The sequence below is a fragment of the Phodopus roborovskii genome, unplaced genomic scaffold, assembly GCF_943737965.1.
Source record: "Phodopus roborovskii unplaced genomic scaffold, PHOROB, whole genome shotgun sequence".
Taxonomy (NCBI): domain Eukaryota; kingdom Metazoa; phylum Chordata; class Mammalia; order Rodentia; family Cricetidae; genus Phodopus; species Phodopus roborovskii.
Genome location: NW_026126448.1, coordinates 16,804,622 through 16,828,792, shown reverse-complemented (window position 1 = coordinate 16,828,792; position 24,171 = coordinate 16,804,622). Strand labels below are relative to the sequence as shown.

The following is a 24,171-nucleotide window of genomic DNA, read 5'->3' as shown; positions in this document are numbered from 1 at the left end:
GTCCCCACTTCTAGAATGAAGAGGACAGTGATGCTTATTTCTCAAGGGTATCGTGAGTGAGTAAAGGACTTTTGTGTGTGTGTAATTTTCTGAGACAGGGTTTCTTTGTATAACAGCCCTGGCTGTACTGGAACTCACTCTGTAGACCAGGCTGGCCTTGAACTCACAGATATCCACCTGCCTCTGTTTCCTGAATGCTGGGATAAAGAAGTTCCCGACCACTGCCTGGCTGAGATGGTAGCTTTTGATATTTGGAGTTAATGTGTTTAATTTGGGGAGTTACACTTTAAGAGAATCAATGAAAAAGTAGAATATAGAAAAGCATGACTATAAATATATAGGAATGGGGGTCTTGACATGCCATGAGGGGAAATTAAAAACAAAACAAAACTAAGGCCTTTAGATACCCACCCAACCCTGGACAAGTTTCTAGAAACATTATGAGATAGACTCTTAAATTTGTAGCAAAGGATTACAACCAGGTAAGTTCCAGAACCACAGGTTCTGACTTAATTAGAAGAGGAATTTTCTAATAACTGGAGAGGATTCTGTAAGGGAATGGCTTGTTTCCCTCCTGCCCTCCTTTCTTCAGGGTTGGGGATGGAGCCCAGAGTAGAACCCAGGGTCTTACACATGCTCGACACGTGTTCTGTCACAGAGGCACACCCCAGACCTAGAACAGCTTTTCAGGAGACTCTCATCCTTGCAAGCCCACAAAAAAGGGAATGGATGACCTTCATCTTTTCATTTCTCGTGTGCACGATCCATATTCTTTAGCTTTCTCTTTCCTTGATCCTACCCTCACTCCTTATAGGACTATTTAACTTCTAATACCTTGTTAATTTTTGGATCCCCAAATATTTCTCCCTTCAAATCTCCTTCAATTTTTTTTTCCTCTTGCTTTTCCCACCCCTACTCTGAACGCACATTTTGTATTATGGCTGGAGCTGCCTCCCTGAAATGTCAAGCAGCCCTTGGCTCAGAATGGCTGTGAGATCTAGGCCAAGATCACTGTTCAGACTGGCAGAGAAGAAGGCCAGCAAATGGATCACTACAGAGGGCGGAGGTACCACTGTGACTCTCCCACCAGGGCAGAGTGCTCCAGCAGAGTGTCCTGAAACCCAGGCCATGGGCAGTCCACTTGTCATTCAGATAGACAGATGGAGACCCCAGAGATGAGCATGGTTCCCTCAAAGATATTCTCTGCAAGCTGAGCTCACTCCGAGTCCCCTTCTGGCTCCCCTCTGAGGCATATCCCTTCTCTTGGAGACTCTGCAGTCCTCTGGCCATGATTAATCTCAAGCACTCCACTCCCTCTGACACCTCCACTGTCAGCTTGGCCCACGTACATGCAGCATTCAAAATCAATGGCAAAAGAGTTGTAGAACCTGACTCTTGGACTCATAGAGATCTGCCTGCCCCTGCTTCCCGAGTGGTGGAATTAAAGGCGTGCGCACCACCACCCGGCTGCTCTTGCTTTTCTATCTTTTGGGTTATCCTTCTTTGTCCCTGGCCCATGCCCTCACTACCCTCTCTGTGTCTAGCTACCAAGCTACTGTGTTGCTTCATTATGTTTTAGGTAGTTTACCCACCCCCTCCTAGATGCCAAGGAAAAGGAACCAGGTAGTGGCAGGGCAGGCTGACTCCCCCCTTCCCCCCAACACTTCATACCGTGAGCTGGGCACTGCTGGATGTTGGGGCTCTTGGGTACAGGCAGGCCACCAGGCATGGCAGTAATGATGGCTTGTTGGTGTGGGAGTGGGCCTGACTGAGTCACAGGCACACTCTTCTCGCCTGGTACTACTTCCTTCCAGTCATCAGGAGCACACTGCTGGGGCTGTCAAGGGGCAGGACAGAGATGAGTCTCATGAATTGCCTCTGCAATCTTGGACACTACCCTTGTCCCTGTGGAGCTTGAGCAACAGTCAAAGATGTAAAGATTAAGTTGTCTCTAAGTCGGGGAGAGCCCTCTCTTCTTCCTGGGATATTCAGAGACAGTTTCAACTTTCAGCCTACATTGAAATACCCCCGAGATGGGACTACAGGACTGCCTGAGCTATGGCTTGCCTACTGTTCCCTGTTCCCCGATATCAGCTTACTTACCACTGGAGAAGCAGGCTGTAACTGTAAGATCACAGCTGAGGTGTGCTGGAACCTTCGCTGAGGGGTATGGGACACACCCTCAGGATGTCCATTCTGAGGCCCAGTGTCTGGCGTAGGAAGGTGGCACTGCTGACCGCTTCCTGGCTTATGCAGATGGGCAGTAGGGCACTGGGGTGGCAGGGCAGGCGTGACTGGACCTAGAGGCATGGCATTGTCTTCTGCGCTGGATTGTAGGGACAGGCTTGGGGGTACTGGGGAAAGATGGGGTTGGGACTGGACTTGAGGCACAGGCCGTGGTGGCTGTGGCTGCTGTGACTGTGGCTGCTGCTGGATCACAAACTGGGGCTGTGGGTGCTTTGATGATGTTTGTGGGAAGAGTTGGTGTGGCTGCAGTTGAGCATAAGCTGCAGAGGGAAAAGCCAGGTTAGACAGCATGGCTAACCTTATCCACCATGTCCTGTTCACACACAAATACAGTTTCCCAGCCCAAGAGCTCCTGTTTTCTTCCCTATTGTTTTTAATATGGGGACTGGCCTGGCCAGTGCCAGACTCTGGAAGTCTTTCTTTTCTTGCTTTTGATCTTCTTATCCAGATGAGAAACCTTACCTTAGTAACTACCATGGTGCCTTTGCCTAGAATCCATCCGAGGGCCTAACAGTACATGTTGTAAAAAAATCAGTGTATTGTCCTGACCCATATGCTATTATGCTATCAGTTTTCCTCCTTCCATTTTAACCAGGCTGGCTTTTTGAGGTCAGGATCTGCTATGTTGGTGTGAGTATGTGCACATGTGGGTACATGTGTATGTGGGTACATGTGTAAGTGTGTACGTGTGCATGTCTATATATGTGTATGTACATGTGTATTGTGTACATGTGTATGTGTGAACATATGTATGTGTGTACATGTATATTGTGCACATGTGTATTGTGTACATGTATATTGTGCACATGTGTATTGTGTACATGTGTATGTGTGTACCATGAGTGGTGAGGCAGAACTATGCCAGGTGTTTTCCTTGATCATTCTCCACCTTTTTGTTTTTTTTTGAGACAGGGTCTCTCACTAACTGGAGCTCATCAGTTTGGCTAGACTAGTGGTCTGTGAGCCCCAGGGATGTGCCCGTTTCTATTCCCTCAGGGCTGGGATTATGATCCAAATCCTAGCACCTGCCTTTTTTTTTTTTTTTTAATGGATGCTGGGAATCTAAAATCAGGTATCACATTTGCACATCAGGCATTTTACTGACTAAGGTGTGTACCCCAACCCAGGTTCCAGGTCCTTCTTGTTTATGTATTTATTTATTATTCTGAGACAGGGTTTCTCTGTGGCTTGGGAGGCTGTTCTGGAACTAGCTCTTATAGGCCAGGCTGGTCTCAATCTCACAGAGATCCACCTGCCTCTGCCTCTGCCCTCTGCCTCCTGAGTGCTGGGATTAAAGGCATATGCCACCAATGCCCAGCTTCCACCCCAAGTTCTTACTTTTTTTTTTTTTTAGAATACATGTATATATATATATGACCCAGGAGATCTAGTTCAGAGTGCTAAGCCTCTGCCTGGCAAACATCCGGGCCAGCTCAGAATATGAGCAGGTCAGCTAAATCTGTCATACTTAGTTAGATGCCACCTTCCACAGTGACTCCCACAGCCAGGGAGCTGAGTGAGTAGGTATGCCAGGCAGGCACAGAGGGCCACAGCTGGACACTCACAGCCATATTTATACAACCACAGAAGGATAGACAGATTGTGGGTTCAAGCTATCATTCACAAAGAACCCCAGGACTCTGAAACCATAAAGGTTTCAAACTGAGTTGGGGAAGGTATGCTCTTTCTTCCATTTTGCCCCTTTACATGCAAGTTCCTACCTGCCACCACAGCCCCATATGGAATTCCAAGCAGGATGCCAACAGGAATAGAAAAGAAAGAACAGAAACAGGAGCTACCAGGAAGCAAGAGCAGAATAGAGTTGGGGCCGGGGGCTGGACTGTGGTCAGAGACACAGTGAATAAGGCTGGTACAGCAGGTTCCTGTGGATGACAATGAGTGATGAACCAAGAAATGTGGAGATCAGTGTGGATTTAAGGGGGATGTACTGGATTTAAGGGGCTTGAGGGGATGGATGGAGGAACCTGCACAGACACTGCCAGTAGGCATTTGGGGATTATAAACTTTATAAACTGTCTGTGACTCCAGTCTAAGCCCCGCCCCCAATTTCTCATTGCATAGACAATGAGACAAACAAACAAAACCCTGCTCATCAGGCATAAAGATAACTCGCGGTAAGGGGGTCCTGGGGGGGCCATCAGGGTCCAATGACTAGAGTGGCCTGTGGATAAGATGCTGGCCAGAGTCACTCCACAGGCTGCTGTCTGAGGGAGGAGGGCTGGAGATGGGCCAGATCTGAGGGGCTGAGGGCATCCTGGATGATGACCTGTCACCTGATGCTGTGAGAACCAAGATAAGGTCTTCTTCCTGTCGGTGTGCTTCATTGCCACAGAGGCCTGGTCTGAGGGCCACACTGCTCTTCCAGCTCTACATCTTCGCAGAGACCATTAGGAAAATGGTTTTTAAAATTTAGGACTGATTGTGGCTGGGAATATGGCCCAGTGGGGGAACTGCCTGCTTTGCAAGTAAGAGAATCAGAGTTTGGCTCCCTTATGCCCACATAAATGCCCGGGTTCGGGTGGGTGTGGCAGCTCACTTGTAAACCCAGCACTTGGAAGGTGGATATAGGGGATTCCAAGAGAAAGTTGGCTAGAGAGTCAACTTGGGATTCAAATGGGAGCTCTGTCTCAGTACGTAAGATGAAGAGTGACTAAGAAAGACTGCTGATACCAACCTCTGGCTTGCATACATATACATGTAAATATTCACATGAATTAAAAAAAAACAAGGATGAAGAGAAAAAATAACATAGGTTCTAATGCTAAAAGACATGAAGAGCAAGGTTAGGAGACACAAAGAACACAGTTCCAGCCATGAGAGATGTGGGTTTGATTTTGCCATGTGCTCCCATCATAATTTGGTGCCTCACCATAAGCCTGAAGCACTAAAGCCATGGACTAGAACCTACAGAGATGCGAGCCAAAGAGAAACCTTTCTCTCTTGGTGAGCTGATGAGTGCAGCAATGGGTTACAGAGATTTGAAAAGGGAACTGCTGGCCTCCTGGCCCCTGTCCTGTGACCCTCCTCCTATCCTACCCTTACTCCAAACTGTGGCACTCATGTGAAACTACAATTGTTTCAGGACAAATGATGTCATATCTGCCCAAGCTGGGATGAGAGCTCAGAAGGGTGAGCTCACAGATCAAAGGCGGAAAAGTATTTTGGGGAAGTGTGCATCATTAATCTTTGGGGGTTAATAAGAAGCAAAGACGATGGCTTAACTGCAGCATTATCCTGGGTCAAGCATCCTTTTGTTCGGTATATTGCAGTAACTTTCTACTTAGTCTTCCTGGTTTCTTCCTGCTGCAATCCATCTTATGGACAGAGTTCTAATGAATCTCTCCAGTGCACAGATACAACCCCTGACTAAAAAGCAGCACGGGCTCTCCTTTGTCCAGTTGTCCAAAGCCCTGGCATTCAATATCTCTTTGTAGCCTAAACCAAAATCTTTCATTTGTAATTATTTATCCAACCAAGCATCCTGTGTTGTTTCCTGTGTAGCACTGGTACCTTTTGGTCCGGCCACAGACTGAGATTTAGTCATCTTCCTCTGAGCTGTACCGTCACTGGGCTTCCTCCTAGCTCTGGATTGCCACTGAGGGCACTCTGTTCTGCCCTCAGTGTAGTCTGCTGAACGGTCAGTGGGATATTTGAGCAACCAAATACTTTGATTTGAGTGACAGCTCTACCACTTAGAAGCTGTGTGATACTGGTTAGCTCTGGATCTCTGTGTCATCATCTTTAAAATGGGTTAAACAATGCCTATGTCATAATTGTTTTAGTAAATCACTAATCCCTTTGGTGGATGGAATTTACATAACCCACTTATTTCTTCTAAGATAACATGAATGTTGCAGATGCTCAGTCAGCAATGCTCACTGAGTGAACGACAACAAGGTAGGACTCTATTTGTGGGATCTGTTTCTCCCATAAAACTGCTTCTCATCGGGGCCAAACTGTGAGTGACAGGTGCAATCTTTCAGGCCAGTGTGATCTCCCTGGGAACCCTGCACCTGTCCTATCCTTGCTCATTAACTTCTTGGACTAACCTTCAGTAGCCCTAAATGACCTATTTGTGCCATAAATGGCACGTTGCTGTTTGTGTGCCTCTGGGGCCCCAGCTGCAATGTCTCCATTTGCTGGAATGTGTCCCTTCTGCTTCAGTGACCTCTGGTTTCAGGGTTTTGGCTCAGGCTTGGCTCTCATTTTCTCCACTTGCCAGAATCCATAGTTATCGGTGTTTTTTAGATGCTTCTTCTATTAGATCCATTGTGCAGTAGCATAGCTTTGCTTAAATATGCATTTCACTGACTCTTAAGCATGGATCACCTTCCCAGCCCCCACTTTAGCAACTTCAAAATGATGCCTGCTGAATAACAGCATGTTTCCTTCTAAGAGTCAGCGAAGGTTCAACTTTCAATCACATGAGTCTTCTGTGAAATGAAATTTTGGGGAACACTTTTATGTACATATGCCTTATCTTTCCAGCCAAACAGAATGCTTTTTGAGTTGAAGACATACCTTACTACTAACTGAAAAGACATGCTTCCATTTCATTTAAAAGGTGAGTTTCTTTTACTTTCAGCATAGTCCAGCAGAATATTTTACATCTTTATGGGTACTCAGAGACTATCTGCTGCCAATCATAGAAAGATCAGTTCATCCCCACCCTCTTTAAGACTATCCCAATTCAGTCTGAGGGCACTGCAGGGAGACTTTTATCTCTGAAGCCATGGTACAAGAAGAAACCATGCCCTACTCTCTACAGGCAGGATGGGGCACATTTGTGAAATATAAATGCACAGAAATCTCTGAGCCTGTACTATTTCTTCCTAAGCAACTGCTGTGAAACCCATTGCTTCTGAGAAACCCAACGGGTTGGTTCCATGAGACATCCGTCACAACTTTGAAAAGTCACCCTGGGCCTTTCTATTATGGCATAGGGGTGTGGTGATGCTGGTGGTGGGAGAGAGACACACAAGACCAAATCACAAGCCTAGGTAGGGCCTCTGATGACCAGGTTCTAGGCCAAAGGAGAGACCCCTGGCAATGTTCAGTTTCCTGGCTTCTCCCCTGACCTTGCGTTGGCTCCCTGGAATCCGACCAGGCCAATTCACTGCTTCCAAACCAGTTCCTTGGTAGTGACAACAGGAGTAAGGTCTCCTAGACAGAAGGGAGCCGCTGAGGAGTCATCAGCATGTCCCTTAACCCCTGGTTGTATCTACTGCCAAGGTTTGTCAACAGCAGAGTTCCACTGTCTCAAGGCTCCAAATACGCAGGAAACTGCTCTCTATCCACGAAGTTTCCCACTGCAGGCTGCAGGCTGGCTTCTGCCTTGCTTTTCTAGGTGTCCAGAACTTAAGATAGTAGAATCACATGATCAAAGTAGGATCATGGGAGAGAAATGATGTATCTTTTTCTTAACCACTGCATTTCAAGATTTAGAAAGTTAACATAAACTTCCCACATCCATTCACTGAACGAGCATTTCCTGAGCATCTACTACAGACCAAACACATGGTTTCTAAAATGGAAGTCTGGTAAAGAACACTTGGTAGTCTCAGGAGATGGTTGCCAGGCAGGCCACAAAGCACTATGCCTCATGGGGCTCACCAAAGAGTGCTCCTTAGGTAGCAAGCCTGTTTTTATACCTGGGTGCCTCTTACAAGCAATTTCCCTTCCTTCCCCTCCCTTTTCAAACTGCTGCTGACGCAAGCCTGGAGGGAATGCATCACTGGAAACAGATGTTGTATTGCTTAAGGTGTGCCTGGAAGCTGAGTGTCCCTACCTACTTGTGGAAGGGCACGCTCTGAAGCCAGATCAGGCGGTAGCCAGATCAGGCAGTAGCCAGAGGTTCTCTGCGGTCTGGCCAATGTTGTGACAGGAGAGTTGAGAATGTGAAGAACAAGAACACAAGCCTGAGGAGTCAGCTTTGGAAGGACACAAGCACCTTCCCAGAAGATGGTTTAGCACAACTGAGTCTTCAGAAGACGATGGCAAGAGGACAGGCACTGGGTAGGCCTAGCTGGGCACACTCGGGGACCTGGGAGCAGCCCTGCACAGCTGAAGCGGAGGCTATCTGTGGGAAGAGCCTCAGAGGAGGAGGCACCCTCAGTATGGGTCATGCTGTGGCAGCACTTCCTGAGATGCCTGTGTGACCCAGCTTTCAAGGGACAACGGAGACTGGAACTGACTGCAAAGCAGGCAGCTCTTCTCTGCTTGAGTGGACAGGGACACTCTTTTAGATGGATCTTGAGCAATACATGAATCCCCAGTGATGCATTCTGTTCCCTCCAGGCTTGGGTCAGCAGCAGCTTGTGAAGAAAGGAGAATGAAGAGAAAACCCCCATGAGAGGTAATCAGGTATAAAAACAGGATTGCCACCAAGGGACACTTTTGGTGGGCCCCATGTCCTCAGGTCTCTTTGACAGCTTTATGGTGAGACCACCAAATGCCTTGTATATAAGTCTCCTTGCTAAACAGCTAAAGCGTTAGAAGAAAACCTGGTATCTTTGCCTCATCTACCCTTGGCAGAAGATACACTTCAGGGCAGCTCCTGTCATGAATTTTAGAGTCAGATTCTGGATGGAAATTGGCTCTGCTACCTATAAGCTATGCAGCCTTAGATAAACCTCTCTGGATCTTGACTTCCTACTCTGCCAATGTTGATACATATCATATAGGGTAGGTATTAGTATCAAATAGAGTATCATATTTAAAACACATTTAAAAAAATCACCCTCCCAATGCCTGGTACATAGTACATTCTAGGAAAGGCTGTTCATAAACACCCTCTGTTGTCTGTGTATTACTTTCAATATTCCAACTGCTTTTTATTTTTATTTATTTTTCAAGACAGGGTTTCTCTGTGTAGCTTTGGAGATCAGGCTGGTCTCCAACTCACAGAGATCTGGCTGCTTCTGCCTACCCAGTGCTGGGATTAAAGGCGTGCGCCACCACTGCCCAACTTCCAACTGCTTTTTATAATTTGAATTTCATTTATTCTTCATGTTGAGTCTATGAGCAGTGTTCTCATTTTGCAAGCAAGAATGGAGAGGAGTTTCCAGGGACATCCCCCATGCAGAAGGCTGAGGTTTCTGAAGTTGACAGATAAGGCATGGTTCTTGCATATAAACGATGCCCAAGATGCCAAAGCTGAGCAAATAGCATGTCAGCAAGCATACATGAGCACAGCAAGCCCAGGAGTGCTCACCACAGGCTGTTGAGGGCTTGGAAAGTGACCCTGGGGGGACAATGAAAAGGGTATGCTATAGAAAGGGCTGGTAGCAAAAGTACATGACAGACAAGTCAATCTCAGTGGGCTGGGGGTGGGAGAAGAGACAAGAGTGCATTTGCTTGGCTGTAGCAGTCAGTCGGTGTAAGAAATCCATTGTAAGCATGGAAGTTGGTATGTGATTAGTGTGGCAGGGTCTCAAAGGTCCCATTGTCAGAGTGAGCCCATCAGCCCATTAGTCACATAGCAGTAGCTCCTACTATGGAATAGTAGGTCCTACTAAGGAATGGGGATTCTATATGGCCAGGAAGGAAAGGAAAGACAAAGTGAAGATATCTGAAGAGAAAGGGCAAAGGCTGTGGGCAGCATGTCCTGCAGACCACAACAGTATGTGAGCAAAGGCTGTGAGAGCGTGCCCTTCAGACCACCATCCCATCAGCTGGCTTTGAGCAAAACCAGAAAGCCAATCCAGAAACGAGTCAAGCTGGCTAGTAGAGGGTGACACAACGAATGCCTATGGATGCCCACGGTGAGCTTTCTTATTGTGGGTCACTCAGGACTGGGGTGTCTCTCAGTGCTGGCTGAGACAGCTCTCCTGTTCCATGCTCGAAAACTTTCACTTTTAAAACATAGCTTAGAGTTCCACAACCTCTCATAGAATTTCAGCTCTCATTCAGCCCCATAACACCCATGGTCTGGCATAGAGGTGGGCACACACACACACACACACACACACACACACACACACACACTAGGTGTCAAATGAATACTTCTTGAGCTGAACTGAACAGCTGAGGAGACAGAGAAAAATGTCGATTATTCTTTGGGAGCCATGTCTTCTTCATTTGTGAAATGGGACAGTCCTTATTGGGATAAAGGAGATGCGTGCTGCGATTGGTTTTCTCTCTTTTTGGCACACAAATACCCATATGTAACACACATATCTAGGCTCTTGAGTGTGCACACATTCATGCCCACATTCATGCCCACCCATGAATTATTAAGCAAAACGCAATCCCTCCAAAACGAATGTGTTCTGGGCCTAAGCCTAGGAAGAGTTTTCACAATCTAAATTTGGTCCTGTGGTGGACAGTTGAAATAACTTTCAAGGCCAGCTCTATGATTTTAACATCAAAGTCACTGGCATTTGGATCTGTAGCTGCATACAGGTCCACCTGCAGCTTAGCTCTTCAGGGCATTCTTTCAGTGACAGTGCGACCCACTAATTTGGTGGCTGCTTTAGGTGGGAAATACAGTACCCAAGAATCCTTGAACCAGTGAGCATCACTATGCCTGGCTTATCACAGATGGAAATCTCCAAATCTGTGCCCTGACACAAACCCCCTCTGTGATGAAACAAAACAGCTCTGTGGCAGGCCTGCCCATCAGAAGATTCCCGCTCTGAGCCAAGACCTGAGGCGGGGTTGAGAGACTGAACAAAGGCCTGGCATCTGCAGCTACAACAGTGAAAGGGGCCCAGGATCTTCAGGGCCCAACAACTCCCTCTTATAACAGAGCACCCCTCTTGGTTAGCAACTTTCTCCTCACCTCTGGCCCTGAGTGTTACCCAGAGCCCGCAGTTTATCATCTAGAATGATGACTCAAAGGACCAAGCCTTCTAGTCGGGACCCTGGCCAGGCTCCTTTAGGTCCTGGCTGGCCCAGAGGCCAGGCCCATGGGACCCTTTTGCCTGTTCTCTTCTGCCCTCCATGCTCCGGTCCTCCCAGCCCCGAGAAGGGCAAGGCCAGACCCTTTGCCTTCCCTTCCAAGGCCCACTATCTTAGGCTCTGCTCTCCTGCCCTGCCTCCCCTCCCCCACCCATCCTCTTTCAGGGCATAAGGGACCTTTTCTATTTGCACAGCCTAAAGAAGCTGGTTGCCAAGGTGACAGGAGCAGGAACAGCAGGGAGCTTGCCATGGGGGGAGGGGCTTTGCCCCCAAACAGCTGTCAGTGGGAGCAGTCCCAGCTGGGGCAGGAGGGCTTGCCTCTCTGGAGGAAACACCCCCAGGGAAGACACATTCCTCTTTGCTACCCTGTTCCCTCCACTCCCCCCCCCCCCCAGTCTCCACTGCCTACCTTCCTCCTGAGGCAGCCAGCCAGCTATAAAGAATGCTGGCAGCTCCCTCCCTCTCCAGTGCACAGGGCTCTCACAAGCACGAGCTTGCCTGCCTGGCTCTCCCTCACTTGCCCCTTCCTCTCTGACGCACAGGGGGTTGGCTGGGCAGAAGGCCAGCAGTCACCTCTGCCTGAGGAACTGTGTAGTCTGACAGGTGCCGCTCTGCTCGACCCCCCACCCCCATCAGGTTAAAAGAATGATTTCAGTCTTTTTGTTCCACAGGCCCAGAGAGGCCCAGTGGCTCCTCAGCCTCCCCCAGCTGCCCTCCTTTTGGGAGGTGGGAGTTGAGGGTAGGGAGGCTTATGGAGGGGAGGGGGCGGGAGAGAAAGGAAGAATGGGCCAGACAGTGGGAGGCAGGAACAATGCCAAGCCCACTGATCTGTGTCTCTGGGGAGAGGGTCTTTGTATTCCTCAGCACACAGCTGCTCCATGGAAAGTTCTGTGGGGCCACTGGTCTCTACTCAGCATCACAACCCACTGTCAGGCTCAGACCACACCCAGGCCTCTGGCCCTCAAAGCCTGTCCTTTACCTGTCCAGGTACCTCAAGAATAGAGCTGGACACTAGGCCCTGCAAACCTCAAACAGTCTTAGAACCCCTAGGCTCTCTGAGCTTTGGGTTGGGGAGAGGAAGGGCAAGGAGGCCCCAGATCACTGTAAGAGAGTGGAGCTTGATGAGAGGGTTCAGGAGCTGAGGATAGGGGATGGATGTGGAGTGGGATCCATCCAGTCCTGCACTGACAGCCTGAGTGACTTTGAGGGCTCTTGGTTGGAAGGTCTTGGGGGAAACCTCCCTGCACCTCGAGAAGTGGCATACACAGACTACCTAGTACATTCTCCAACACAGGATAGACTGTCCCTGAGCATCTGTCCCCTCTCTGTCCGACTTCCTGGAAATCTGAGATGCCAGCAGCCCCAGGAGATGCTCATGATCTTCCTTGTTTTGAACAACCCTTAGAATGTGGGACTGGTTTCAATTTATCGAGAAGCTACCCTTTGGCCTGGGCAGGAATAGGATTCCCAAGGTCCTGGGTCCTGAGATTGCTCCTGCTGTGGAACTTAGAAGTGGGGCTTTGACCCTCCCCACAAGGCTCAGGGATCCTTTTGGGAAAGGAGGTGGAAAGATTGTTAGAGCCAGAGGTGATGGCTAACTCCAAGGAAATGGTGTCTCCTAGACACAACAGAGCTGACGACTATCTGAACTCACAGAGACATGCACAAAGCTTGCACAGGTTCAAGCCAGACAGTGATGAGAGGGGAAGCGGACATGGGCTCCCACCCGCAGCCAAGAAGCTGCAACTATAGCCAGTGACAAAGAGAGCACCAGTTTTCTCAATGGGCGGCTCACTGGGTATATTAGCCACAGTCTGGGGGGGGGCAGCCACGCCATCCCCCCCCCCCCAGGGGCTATGCGACACACACACTCATTAAAAATATCTGCCAGGCACAGCTCTCTCCTGCTTCTCTCGCCTCTCTTGCATTTCTTGTCTCCTGTTCCTCTTCCCTGGTCTGTCTGTCTGTCTGCCTGCCTCTCTCATGCCCCCTCTCAGATATGGCCTTTTGCTCCCCCCTCCCCCAATAAACCTCTTGCACTAACTCTGTTGCTCGTGGCTTGTTTGCTCAGTAGCATACCTTGGCAGGGCCCACCAACAGGAATCCAGTTTGCCTTTTTGTTTTTTTTTTTTTATCCTGTCAGGAGCTGCCTTGGGGCCCCAGTTCTACCCTAATTTCAACACATGTGGCTCCCCCTAGTCTGGCCCCTCCAGAATTCTCAGTCTTTTTCCACCAGAGAACAAGGCTGGAGAGGTGTGGGAAAGAGAAGACTGGGTACTGGTGGGCCTCTGCAGGGGGTGGCCTCCTCAGTTCAGCCAGGAACTATGAAAGGCAGTTAGCCTGTCCTTTGTCCTGGGTGACTTCTGAAGTCTCTGAAAGGCAGAGAAACGCCTCACACTCCTGTGATTGGCCCATGCTTCCTTCTGACCTGCTGGGCCACTTCAAGACTCAGGTGCCAGCAGGGTGTGCTGGCACATACCTGTAACCCAGTATGCGTGAGGCCCACACAGGAAGATCGGATGTTCCAGGCTGGCTCGGGCTACATAAAAAGACTCAGGTGCAGCAGAGAGACCGCGCCTCAGACCCATCCCACCCGACAGTGAGGGGCCGTTAGTGCCTGCTGCACCTACAGTGGATTAAAACCCTGAGTAGATTTGCTGGTGTATCTAGCTCCTTCCTTTTGACTGTACACTCTCATATAAGAAATCATACTTCCACCCAATCTTTTTTTTTTTCTTTTCATTTTTGGTGATTGTGGGGATCAAAGCCAGGGCCTCACAGTTTCTAGGTAAGCATTGTACCTACCATCAAGCGACACTCCAGACCTGACCACTTAGGTTTTAGTCTAGTGACACATTCTCAGGAAAAAAATCTAAAGGCCACATGGATTCTATTGGATTCTAGGTGGTATGGGTGAGGATGAGGAAGCCTGGCTTTCTCACGCAGTTGACCACAGTGACTGTCTTTAATCCAAGCGGTATGGCCCCTGCTATATTTACTACTGTGGTCTAACAAGTTTGCTCTTTGTTTCTCAGACTGGAAAGTCTGCTTCCGGGCTCTTGGCAGATTTTCTCATTAAGGACTGGCTGGAATGGTCAGTGCTGGGAGGTTCAATGGGCAGGGAAAGAGGCTAGCCTGAGAACACTGATCACCCCCATTTGCTGAATGTGCCCCACTAACATCAGCGAATTTGTTTTTCAGTCTTCTAGATTTAATCTCAAGTGTGGGGATCCTTGGTAAGCCTTTCCCAGGCCTCCCTTCCAGGCAAGGTGGACCCTCCACATTCCCGCACTCCCGAGCTCAGACACAGAACTGGCCACAGGACCACCTTCTTTGATCTCCCTGGTCTCGGCACACTCAGAAGAGGCAACATGCTTAGCACATATTAGCTAGCTGAGGGGCGAGAAAGTCAGGTTCCTATGTCCCCTCTGCCGACGTGGCTCTCACAAGCTCCGGCCAGCCACATCCCTTTCACTAACTTTGGGAATCTCAAAATAGTCCAGTCTCTACCGGGTCAGGACTAAGGCTATGGCTGGCACCCAAAGCTGGGATTGTGTCACTGACTTCCTTAAAGTCAGGCTAAGCCTGGAGTTGGCAAACACTCCAGGATCAGGAGACCACAGCAAGAGGCGGGTGTCCCAGTGCACACACAGGAAGGAAGGTTTGGAAGGTCTTCCTGATCCACAGCCCAGATTTCATCTTCCTGGGGCCTTACCTGGTGCAATGAGGGGATGAGTAGCCACAGCAGGAACTGTCCGGCCAAGCCCAGGCCGGCTCTCCATGTTCCCTGACACGCTGCTGCCACCATCTCCTTTCCTGAGCGACTCCATCACACTGTCAGTTATACCAGGCTTGGCACCTGCAGGGGAACCCTGAGCAGTGTTCCTGCCCTGGGGTGGGGCAGGCAGAGGCTGGCCACTGTTGCCTGTGGGTTTCAGGGCCAAGCTGGGCAGGACAGGCTGGGTAGGGGTAGGGCCCGAGGCTGCAGCTGCTGGTGTCTGCTGTGTTCGTAGGGTCAGGTTCTGTACCTGAAAAAGAGGGGCCTATGAGAGCTCAGAGGATGCAGACAGGACCAATACCAACACACAGGCAGGAGGAAGTTAGGGTGGATCCAGGACTAGCCTAACACCAGAGGGGATTGAAAAGGAGAGAGCGAGAGAGACACAGAAAAATGGGCTGTAGACAGAGAAGCACACGGTGGGGGGGGGGGGAGTAGTTAGGGGCCGAAGGAGGAACCAGGAGCAGGAAGTATGGCTGGTTGGTTATCAGAACTGAGTTCTGCCTGGCTGGGGCAGACGGGCTCGGAGGCCAGCATCATTCCTCCTGTTACTTTCCCTCCTCCAGATGCTATCAGAGCTGGATGCATACCACTAAGGTGAGGCATGGTATAGAAAAAGCCAGGTCAAAAATGACAGGCGAGCAAAGGATTGGCTTGTCCTCACAATCACGTTAAGGCCAGGCATTCCAGAGACAGCGGCGTATTTACACAGCCCAGTCCCTGGTGCCCTCTGCTGGACATAGGGAGGTGGTGCAGGACTCATAACCTAGTTTCTCCAACCCTTGAGCTCGGGTCCCCATTCTGGAGATGGGGTGGGGAGATGGAGTAAGATGTGTGTTCTCAGCTCCCCACAGGCTTCTCACACACAATAGCGTCCACATACTGCAGCAGAAGGCAGGGGGCCAGGACCCATGCTATTCCTTCTCTCAGTGTGCTCCTGTCCCCAATCCTCACCCCTCACAGCTGGCTCATGAACACCTCAGCACACTGCCCTCTGCTGTCTAACTATATTCAGAGGGGCCAAGGCAGAATCAAGAGATGCTGAGGCCAGCTGGATGGGAACTAAAACATGAGTCCATGGTTTTGTTTTGTTTTGTTTTTGCTTCCTAGACCAGTCCCGCCATTGCCAACACCCCCAAGGCTACCTGTAGCCAGCCTCCTACCGCTCTAAGAGCTGCCCACCCCCTTCCCTCCCACAAGCCCGGGATCCTCACCTGGGCAGGGGTAGGGGGCCGAGCGGGGGAGCCAGTGCCGAGCTCAGGCTGTACAGTAGCGACGGTGGCCGTGGGCGTGAAGATGAGCTGAGGGGACAAAGGAACAGTGCGGCCTAGGCTCCTAGCTACCTGCACCAAGTTACCTGGCTGGGCCTGGAATCACAGGAAGTGAGGCACCTTTTACCTGCCCAGTGTGGGCTCAGCCACAGGGTAGAGCACTTTAGCCAGGGAACAGATGTGAAGACAGCCAGGCAAGCGGGACATGAAGCCATGAGAAGGCAGGAAGCCCAGGGAAACTGGACGCCTTAAAAGGCTTGGGTGTGACAAACCAAGCCAGACAGTGTGGGGTAGGGTGCAAGAGCCAGGACCTCATTTGGAGGGACCCTGAATGTTCCCAGGACACCCTCAAGTCACTGGTGAGTAGGAAATGTGGGCAGCTGTTACAGGCCCTTTTCCAAGTCTAAGCTACTTCTGACCCCAGGGCTACATCAGAACAAGCTTCTCTCAAATCAGACATTCTCAGTTGTCACTTTCCAGTCAAGCTTTGACTCAGCAGGGGTCGGGAGGGGAGTCCAGAAGCAGCAGAGGAAGGGGATGGCCTGGAGCTATGGTGACTGCACCTCATCTAGAGCGGAGCAGGGGATGAGTCATTCCTGGCTGGCACCTTGACCTCTGTGTGGCTGTCTCTGAAATGCATGTGGCTAAGCTGGTGTCTGGGCAGGGGGCCTTCCCTTCAGCTCAATGGTGATGCCTCCTGGCTCCTTTCCACTGTGTTTATCCTGCTCTTAGGGGATAGCAGATGGGCATCAGGACCCCAGTGGGGCATTGAGTAAAGTGAGGTGTGGCTGCCAGTTGGCTGGAGACATGGAAGTTCATCAAATACTGTCGGAGGCATTGCCTGGTAAGGGGAAAGTGCCTGCAGCGACAAGCTCAGAACCAGGAGCAGGACTGGAAGAGCTCAGAGAGTAAGATGCTCCGCCCCGTAACAGTAGAGGCAGGGTGGGAGTGTACAGTCTTCAGAATGATGTGTCCAGGGGTGAAGGAGAGAACTCCCTCTTCAGCATGGGGAGCATGAGCTAGCACTTGTCAATCAGCCTGTCGCCGCTACGTGGTTGCTTCTCAAGTCTACTGTTGTCAGACCTAAGGACCCCTTCCGGGCAGATACGAAGGTGCGATTCCAGGCATGCCCGTGACAGCCTGGTATGTTTTGTACAAAGAAGCTCACCTGGCCCCAACTAGAAAGTGGAAAGCCGAGAGGCCCCAAACCAGAGGACTTTCATGGGAGCCAGCCCATCCCTGTGGAGCAGCTAGAATCTGTCTCCTCATCTTCGAGTTCTAGGCATCTGGGCATACATCCTGCACTGTCTACCTAGTTAGTTCTGAGAAGAGGAGGGAAGGGAGGCGCCGTGGGTGACTTTCCTTGGCTCCATCTTGGACCTGACCTTTCCTGAGCCCTATGGTCTCCCACTCAATCTTTGGGCTTCTTCTATCCCCTTCCTCATGCTCCTGGTTCCCAGCATCCTCTGCTCCTTCCTCTAACCTCCCGGTTCCCACCTTTCCTGATTGTGTCCCTGCCGTGCAGGAGCACATCCAGGCTGCACACACTCACCATCTGTGCTCTGAGGTACATCTGTGCTTGGCTGGCAGTCAAGGCAGGAGAGGACGCATTGCCCAAGAGCACAGCCTGCTGGGTGAGGCCCGAGGCTGTGGCTGAATTGACACTCTGTGCCCGGTTGATGAGCTGGGCTGTTGCAGGGGCTGCTGCCAGGTTGAGCTGATGGGAAAGATGTGCACATTAGGAAACAGGAGGCCAGGGGTGAACAGTGTCCCCTCTATTTCTTGTCTCCCTCTTTTGCTCTATGGCCTATGCCGCATCCTTGAGGACCAACTCCTGCCCTAGGCTCTGGGTGGTTCCTCTAACTCTGCCCCATAGCTGGCTTGGGTGCACAGGCGCAGGGAGGACCCTACAGTGCAAGCACAGAGTTAGCAACAGAGCCTTGACGTCAGGAAGATGATGGGGTGCTAGTGTCAGAGCCACAAAGGGCACGTGAATTCTGTTCCTGACAGATGTAACACATTACAGCTGTGACCCTACCTGGCTGGGAATTCCCCTCAAACTAGATCTGGGAGATAGGGGGCATCTTAGGCAGGAGCCAGTCGATGGGTGTGGGCTCTGCCTGACATTCCCATGCCCTACTCACTGAAGGAGATTGGGTGGGAGCCTGTGAGGACACACTGCTGCCGGAAGTACTTCCTTGTCTGTTGGCCACCAGGCTTGCCTGGAAAAGAACAAACTCTGGTCACTAGTGTCTTCCACCTCAGTCATTCCTGGGCCTTTATTTTCCAGGAAGTGCTCTGGACAGTGGTCAGGAGAGCAGCCCCTAGGGTCTAACCACATTTTCGTCATCCACTTAGGCCCTCAGCATGGTTCTAACCTATTTCTCTCATCCACACAGACCTTCAGCATGGTTCTGACCTCTACTCTCATAATTGACCAGTAATAACCAAATCTACCTGGAGGAACTACTGAGCCATCACTACTGCCCAGCAATCAACTCCAGCTCTCTCTCTAGGCCTCCATCCCACCCACTCCATCCACGAGGGCCATGGCACCACATGAGAGTTTTGCACACTGACGTGGACAACCTGTCCCTCTTCTCGGGCCAACTGCTTCCAGGGCTGAAGTGTCAGTGTCAGTGTTATTCTGGCAGAGAGGGCTTCCCTGGCCCCTTGATATAAGGGCAGCCTCCCGTCCTTGCTGAAGTCCACTTTCTTTGCAGTGTGGCTAAAGGGCTCACTTTCTTGCACCAAGGAGACAGGTTCCACAGCGCACCTGCCTGCCATTAACATCGCACACAGAAGGTGCATAAACACTGTGTCAGGTGAAGGAATGAGTCCCTCAGTGAACCTATGTATCTGCATCATCGGCATTGGCACCGGCAGAGAGGTAGGCACCAAGCACTTCCTGGGTTAGCAGCTGAGAACCTCAGATGTTCCATGCACCAGCACAGACCTTGGTATCTGTTTCTCTCCTGCTAAAGGACGTATGACCGCATCACCTGTTTCTTGGGGGCTTTGTGGGGACTCTGAGAGGAACTGGGGGAGCACGGCGATATGACTTGTTTCCTCTCGGATCACTCCCATATTACAACCTAGATTTCCCAAGAGCCTGGGGACCAGGGCTACCAGGTCACGTACCTGCTGCACCGCTGCCAGGCTCTGGAGCTGCGCACTGCTGAGGTGGTGTTGCTGCTGCAAGGCTGCCGTCTGCAACATGAGGTGCTGCTGCTGTGCGGCGTACATCTGCTGCAGGTACTGCGCCGCCGTGCTGGGCTGCCTGTGCAGGGCCTGCTGGATCACCTGAGAATATGGGACAAGGGACAGGAGCATCAACAGGCCATGCGATGTGTCTTCTCTGCATTGCAGTCACGCCTCCTCAACGCCAGCTGCCCAGAGAAGGACCCTGCACCAGTCCCAGGCGGGACAGAGCCGTTCTCAGAGTTTCACACCTGCCTGTCTCATCCGTTGGACACTGTCTCAAGCTCCTACCTGATGGGGTGTTCTGCCTCAGCTGCCAGTACCCCACTGGCCAGCCCACTCCAAGGGAAACACAGCCTCCCATGCCAGGCTTGGTAGACACTCTTCCCTTACGCTGTAGCCTCATATTCAAGATCACAAGCCCAAGAGGCTGGGAAGAAAAAAGTGCATCAGAAGGGTTATCGGGAGCCAGGAAAATTGACTAGCGTGAAGGCAACACCTTCCTAGAAGGCCAACCTGGAGCCCCCTCCAAGGTTCTGCCCTCCTACTCCCAGAGAATCTTGTCATTCCCCTGGAAGGTTTTCGGGGCCTCTGGGAGCATGCCCACACCACAGAGGACACACGACTCTGACTCTTCCCTCCCTAATCTCTTCTGTCCTTTCCTTGCTCTTTGTAGGTGTTGCCTCCTGAGCAGCAGTCTGCTCAGCCCCAGGACTAAAGAGACCCAGAGACATTTCTCTCTCTTCTTGGCCATCTCTTCCATGTAATGTCCTGCACCGGCCCTATCTCCACTCCCCCAGTCTAAGGTCCCAGGGGTGCCCCTGGCCAGCCCTGACTGGAAGAGCTTTGGGCAAGGGTCTCTCTGAAGTGCTCCAGGGCTCTTGGCTTGGATTTGGGGTTCTGTTCCAGCAGGCTGACATCACAGATCTCTGTGGGCTCTGGTGTCTCCCAGAACCCCATGCTCTGATGCACACATTTCCCTAATTCCTCTCTGCTTCAGTGTACTCTCCACCCAGATGCTGCATATAAGGACTCCATCCTTTCAATCCCATTGTCTCCAGTTTCATTTTGTTCTTGTTCCCTCACTAGGCCTGCTACCCCCAGCAGTGCCGGAGACTTGGTGGCTCCTGACTGGGAGTCAGGAGGGACCCCAGTGGCTCTGCATGGGTGCTGGACGCAGAGGCCCATCAGAGCAGCACCCCGGCAGCCTTTTGCTGCAGTTCTGGTGAGTGACAGGAGATGGACATTTGACTCAGATGCAGAGATCCAGAGCTAAAGACTCAAGTGTGAAGGGCAGGGGAAGGAAGAGGCTGGTGTGGGAACAGGAAATGCAACTTGATTAAGTGTGAAGCAGAGATAACCAGGAGAGGAGACAGTCCAGAGTGTGTGGCCTGGTCAATAACAGAATTCCCAGGCTCCCCACTTTCTGCTGTGGCTTCTCCCCTTCTCTCTCTTCTGGGCCTAAGACCAATGCAGCATAAGGTCACTTGTCTATTATATCCAAACCATAACAGCAGAGTTACTTAATGTAAATATTTCTCAGTAGTGACTTTTCCAATTTGCTCTGTTTGCAAGGAAGCTCAAACAGACATTACTGTGAATGCTAACAAATGGCAAATGCTATCTGCTTTAGGTTCCTGCAGAGTTAGGTTCTTTCTCCCCCTTTATGTTGGTAAGCCATCACCTCCCCTGAGACTTTGTTTTATCAAGTGTGGACCTGTGCCTAACAGCCATTCTTATAACTGAAGAAGACATATATGGTCAACCATGGTAGTTTGTGCCTGTAACCCCAGCTTTGAGAGGCTGAGGCAGGAGGGTCACCATGAATTCTAGGCCAGCCTGGGTTGAATAGTAAGTTCCAGGCCAGTCTGGAATAGAGTGAGACCCTGCCTCAAAATAACAACAAAGACTGATATGTAAACATAGTGCCAGGCACACGCCATGATAGGTGGCATGCACGATCGCAGCTACATTCTGGGACTGTGTCTAGCTCCCTGGAGGGTCTCACGAATAGCACTTGGCAGAGTTTATGGAAGAAGTGATTTAGCCTGGAAGACTAAGAACTGTCTGGGGCCACCTGTCTTTGAAAAATCTTAAATATGTCTATGTGTACATGTGTATGTGTATTGTGTATGAGTGTATGCATGTGTGTGTGTGTGTGGAGTAGTTTGTGTGTGTGTATTGTATATTAGTGTATGCATGTGTGTGTATTGTGTATGAGTGTATGCATGTGTGAGTGTGTGTGAGTAGTTTGTGTGTGTGTATTGTTTATGAGTGGATGAATGCGTGTGTATGTTGGTGTGTGTATGATTGTGTATGAGTGTATGCATATGTGTGTATGTGTATATATTGTGTATGAATGTGTGCATGTGTTATGTGTGAGTATGTGTGTATTGTGTATGTGTGTGCGTGTGTAGTGTGTGTGGGTGTGTGTACGTGCATGTGCATGTGTGCATGCGTGCGTGCATGTGTGTGTGTGTGTGTATGTAGACTAGAGGTCAATGGTAGGTGCCATTGCCATCCTGGATCACTCTCCTTTTCTGAGACAGGATCTTAGACTTTTGGACTCACTGATTAGCCTGGTGGGGCCACTGGGCTCCAAGGGCCCACCTGTCTGCATTGGATGCACTGGTGCTGCAGTTTCCTAAAGTGGATGCTGGGGATCTAAGCTCAGGTCTTCCTGTTTGCACAGCACACTTTTACTCCTGAACCATTGCATCACAGCCCCCTTATGCTTGTTTTTTAAGTGGCAATAGCCACTTAGAGGGCCAGCCTGGCTTGTGATCGAGTGGTTCTCAGCCACATTGCTTTGCTTACTTGTCTGTCCTTACTGCTTTCACACACCTGTTCTCCACAGACAACACCCTTACCGTCCCTCAGGGGAGATGGGTCTTTCTGATCTAAGGTCTTTCTCTCTTTCAACTCCCTGTGTTGGGCCCATCTGATATCACTTCCCCTCTTTCCATCACGCACAACTATATATCCACTGACCCACACCCTCTGCCCATTCTGGAGCTGTCCTGGCTAGCCCACCAGACCATGCCAGCACTCCTTCTGGGCAGCCTTGTTAACGAGGAGATGCAATGCCAGGCTAATTAGGACCTTACCTGCACAGTCTGCCGGTCGGGAATACCACTGTACACAGAAATCTGGGGTGCAGTGAGGCGGCCACTGCCACCACTGCTACTGCTGCTGCTGTTGCAGCCACTGCTACTACTGGTTCCACTGGTGTTGCTGGTGACGCTGGCACGGCTGGATGTGTGGGGGGCTGGCAGCTCATTCTCCATGGCCTGTGAGGTGGCACAGTCAGGGTGCTCAGGCAGCAGAAGAGCAGGTGGATGCTAGGGAAGAAGGAAAAGGAATGGGAAGTTAGCAAACATCTGTTACGCAGGCACAGGGGTTTGGCCCTCCGTGTCCCAGGCTTCCTAATTTGTGAATTCAGACTCCTTGGATGGAAAATGCTTGGGGAAAAAACGGTCTGAATGAAGCATATGGACCCTCTTCTTGTTAGTCCCCAAATAATGCAGTTTATCCTACTTAAAACTCCTATCTTGTAGGCTGTAGAAGACATCTAGAACTTATTTAAAACACATGGGAGGGTGTACATAGGTTACATGCATTTGTATAAGGGACTTAAAGAAAGATCTGGGTGGGATGTCTGAGAACTGTTCTCCTGAGAATTAGCAAGTGAGACTGAACAGACACACACCATCTTTCTAAGCAGGCTGCCATGGGCCACTTACAAACTGCGGTTTTGTTTTGTTTTGGTTCGTGTTGGTTTAGTTTGGTTTGGTTTGGCTTTTAAAGACACAATTTCTCTAGGGAGCCCCCCCACTCCCCTTGCTGGCCTCAAACTTGCAATCCTCCTGTCTCTGATGTCTCAATGCTGGGATTATGGGCATGCATCCCCATGTCCAGTTCTGAACTGAGGCTTTGAGTCACACTGGCCCCCAGAAGAATAGGGCCAGGTTGGGTCCTTTAGGGGATTATGAAATCGGGTGTGTCTGGTCTGAAGCCTAGGGGATGTGTCTTCTGCCAGAAGAGATAAAACCAGTAATGGAGGAGGATTTCTGGTGTGTTTTCCCTGGCAGGGACCACCCCAGACTCCACTGACCTCTTTGGATAAACTGAACACCAGAGCTTATACCAGATATACACAGCCTAGGCAGCAAAAGTGGGTTTAAACGCTAGAGAACAGAGTGAGGGAAGAGACAAATCAAGAGGTGAGGAAATGATAGAAGTATTTACTTAGTTTTGTTTTCAGAGGCCAAAGAGCTCAGAGTGGTTGCCTTCTCTGCTCTGAGTCCTCCCAGAATTCCCTGGAGCAGGTGCAACCTGGAGCATCTAACTAACATCTTCTGCTTCTGAAGATGTGAAGGACTAGGGTATGAATCTTCCTTTGGTCAGTTTCTAGTCGGGGATCACACTTGTCTGCCTGTTTCCTAACCTGTCAAATGTTAATGTTAATCCCTGAAGCACAAAGTAAAACACCATGCAAAGTGCCCAGCGGGCTGTCTGTCACCTGCTGAGTGTCCCCACCAGCTGCTGCTTTGTTAATACTGTCCCCTTCTGGTTCCCACTGTCTGGCTCCAATAGATCATGCTTCTCCCCAGAAACAAGTGAGGGAGTCCTTAGGAATTAGTTGTCTGAGCCAAGAGGAACACTAAAAACTCCACCAGAGGTCATGCGGTGGTCCAGATGTGCCCCACACACCCTCACAGGCCCAGTGCCTTGGTGGATAGAGCTTGGGGA

At 50.4% G+C, this 24,171-nt stretch overlaps 1 protein-coding gene across 4 annotated transcripts in view; it reads right to left on the bottom strand.

Annotated features, from left to right (window-relative positions):
• The window catches only part of Phc2 (polyhomeotic homolog 2), a 106,997-nt gene that overhangs the window by 30,664 nt on the left and 52,162 nt on the right, over positions 1-24,171 (bottom strand). Inside the window, exons 2-9 of one of the 4 annotated variants that reach the window (XM_051188848.1) lie at positions 22,527-22,760; positions 19,360-19,521; positions 18,363-18,440; positions 17,771-17,935; positions 16,162-16,314; positions 14,885-15,197; positions 2,104-2,507; positions 1,672-1,837 (exon numbers count right to left, since the gene is read on the bottom strand). In XM_051188848.1, the coding sequence (XP_051044805.1) occupies positions 1,672-1,837; positions 2,104-2,507; positions 14,885-15,197; positions 16,162-16,314; positions 17,771-17,935; positions 18,363-18,440; positions 19,360-19,521; positions 22,527-22,760 (1,675 nt within the window). The remainder of the gene's footprint in view (positions 1-1,671; positions 1,838-2,103; positions 2,508-14,884; positions 15,198-16,161; positions 16,315-17,770; positions 17,936-18,362; positions 18,441-19,359; positions 19,522-22,526; positions 22,761-24,171) is intronic. The other 3 variants (XM_051188849.1, XM_051188851.1, XM_051188850.1) reach the window with 3 other exon arrangements.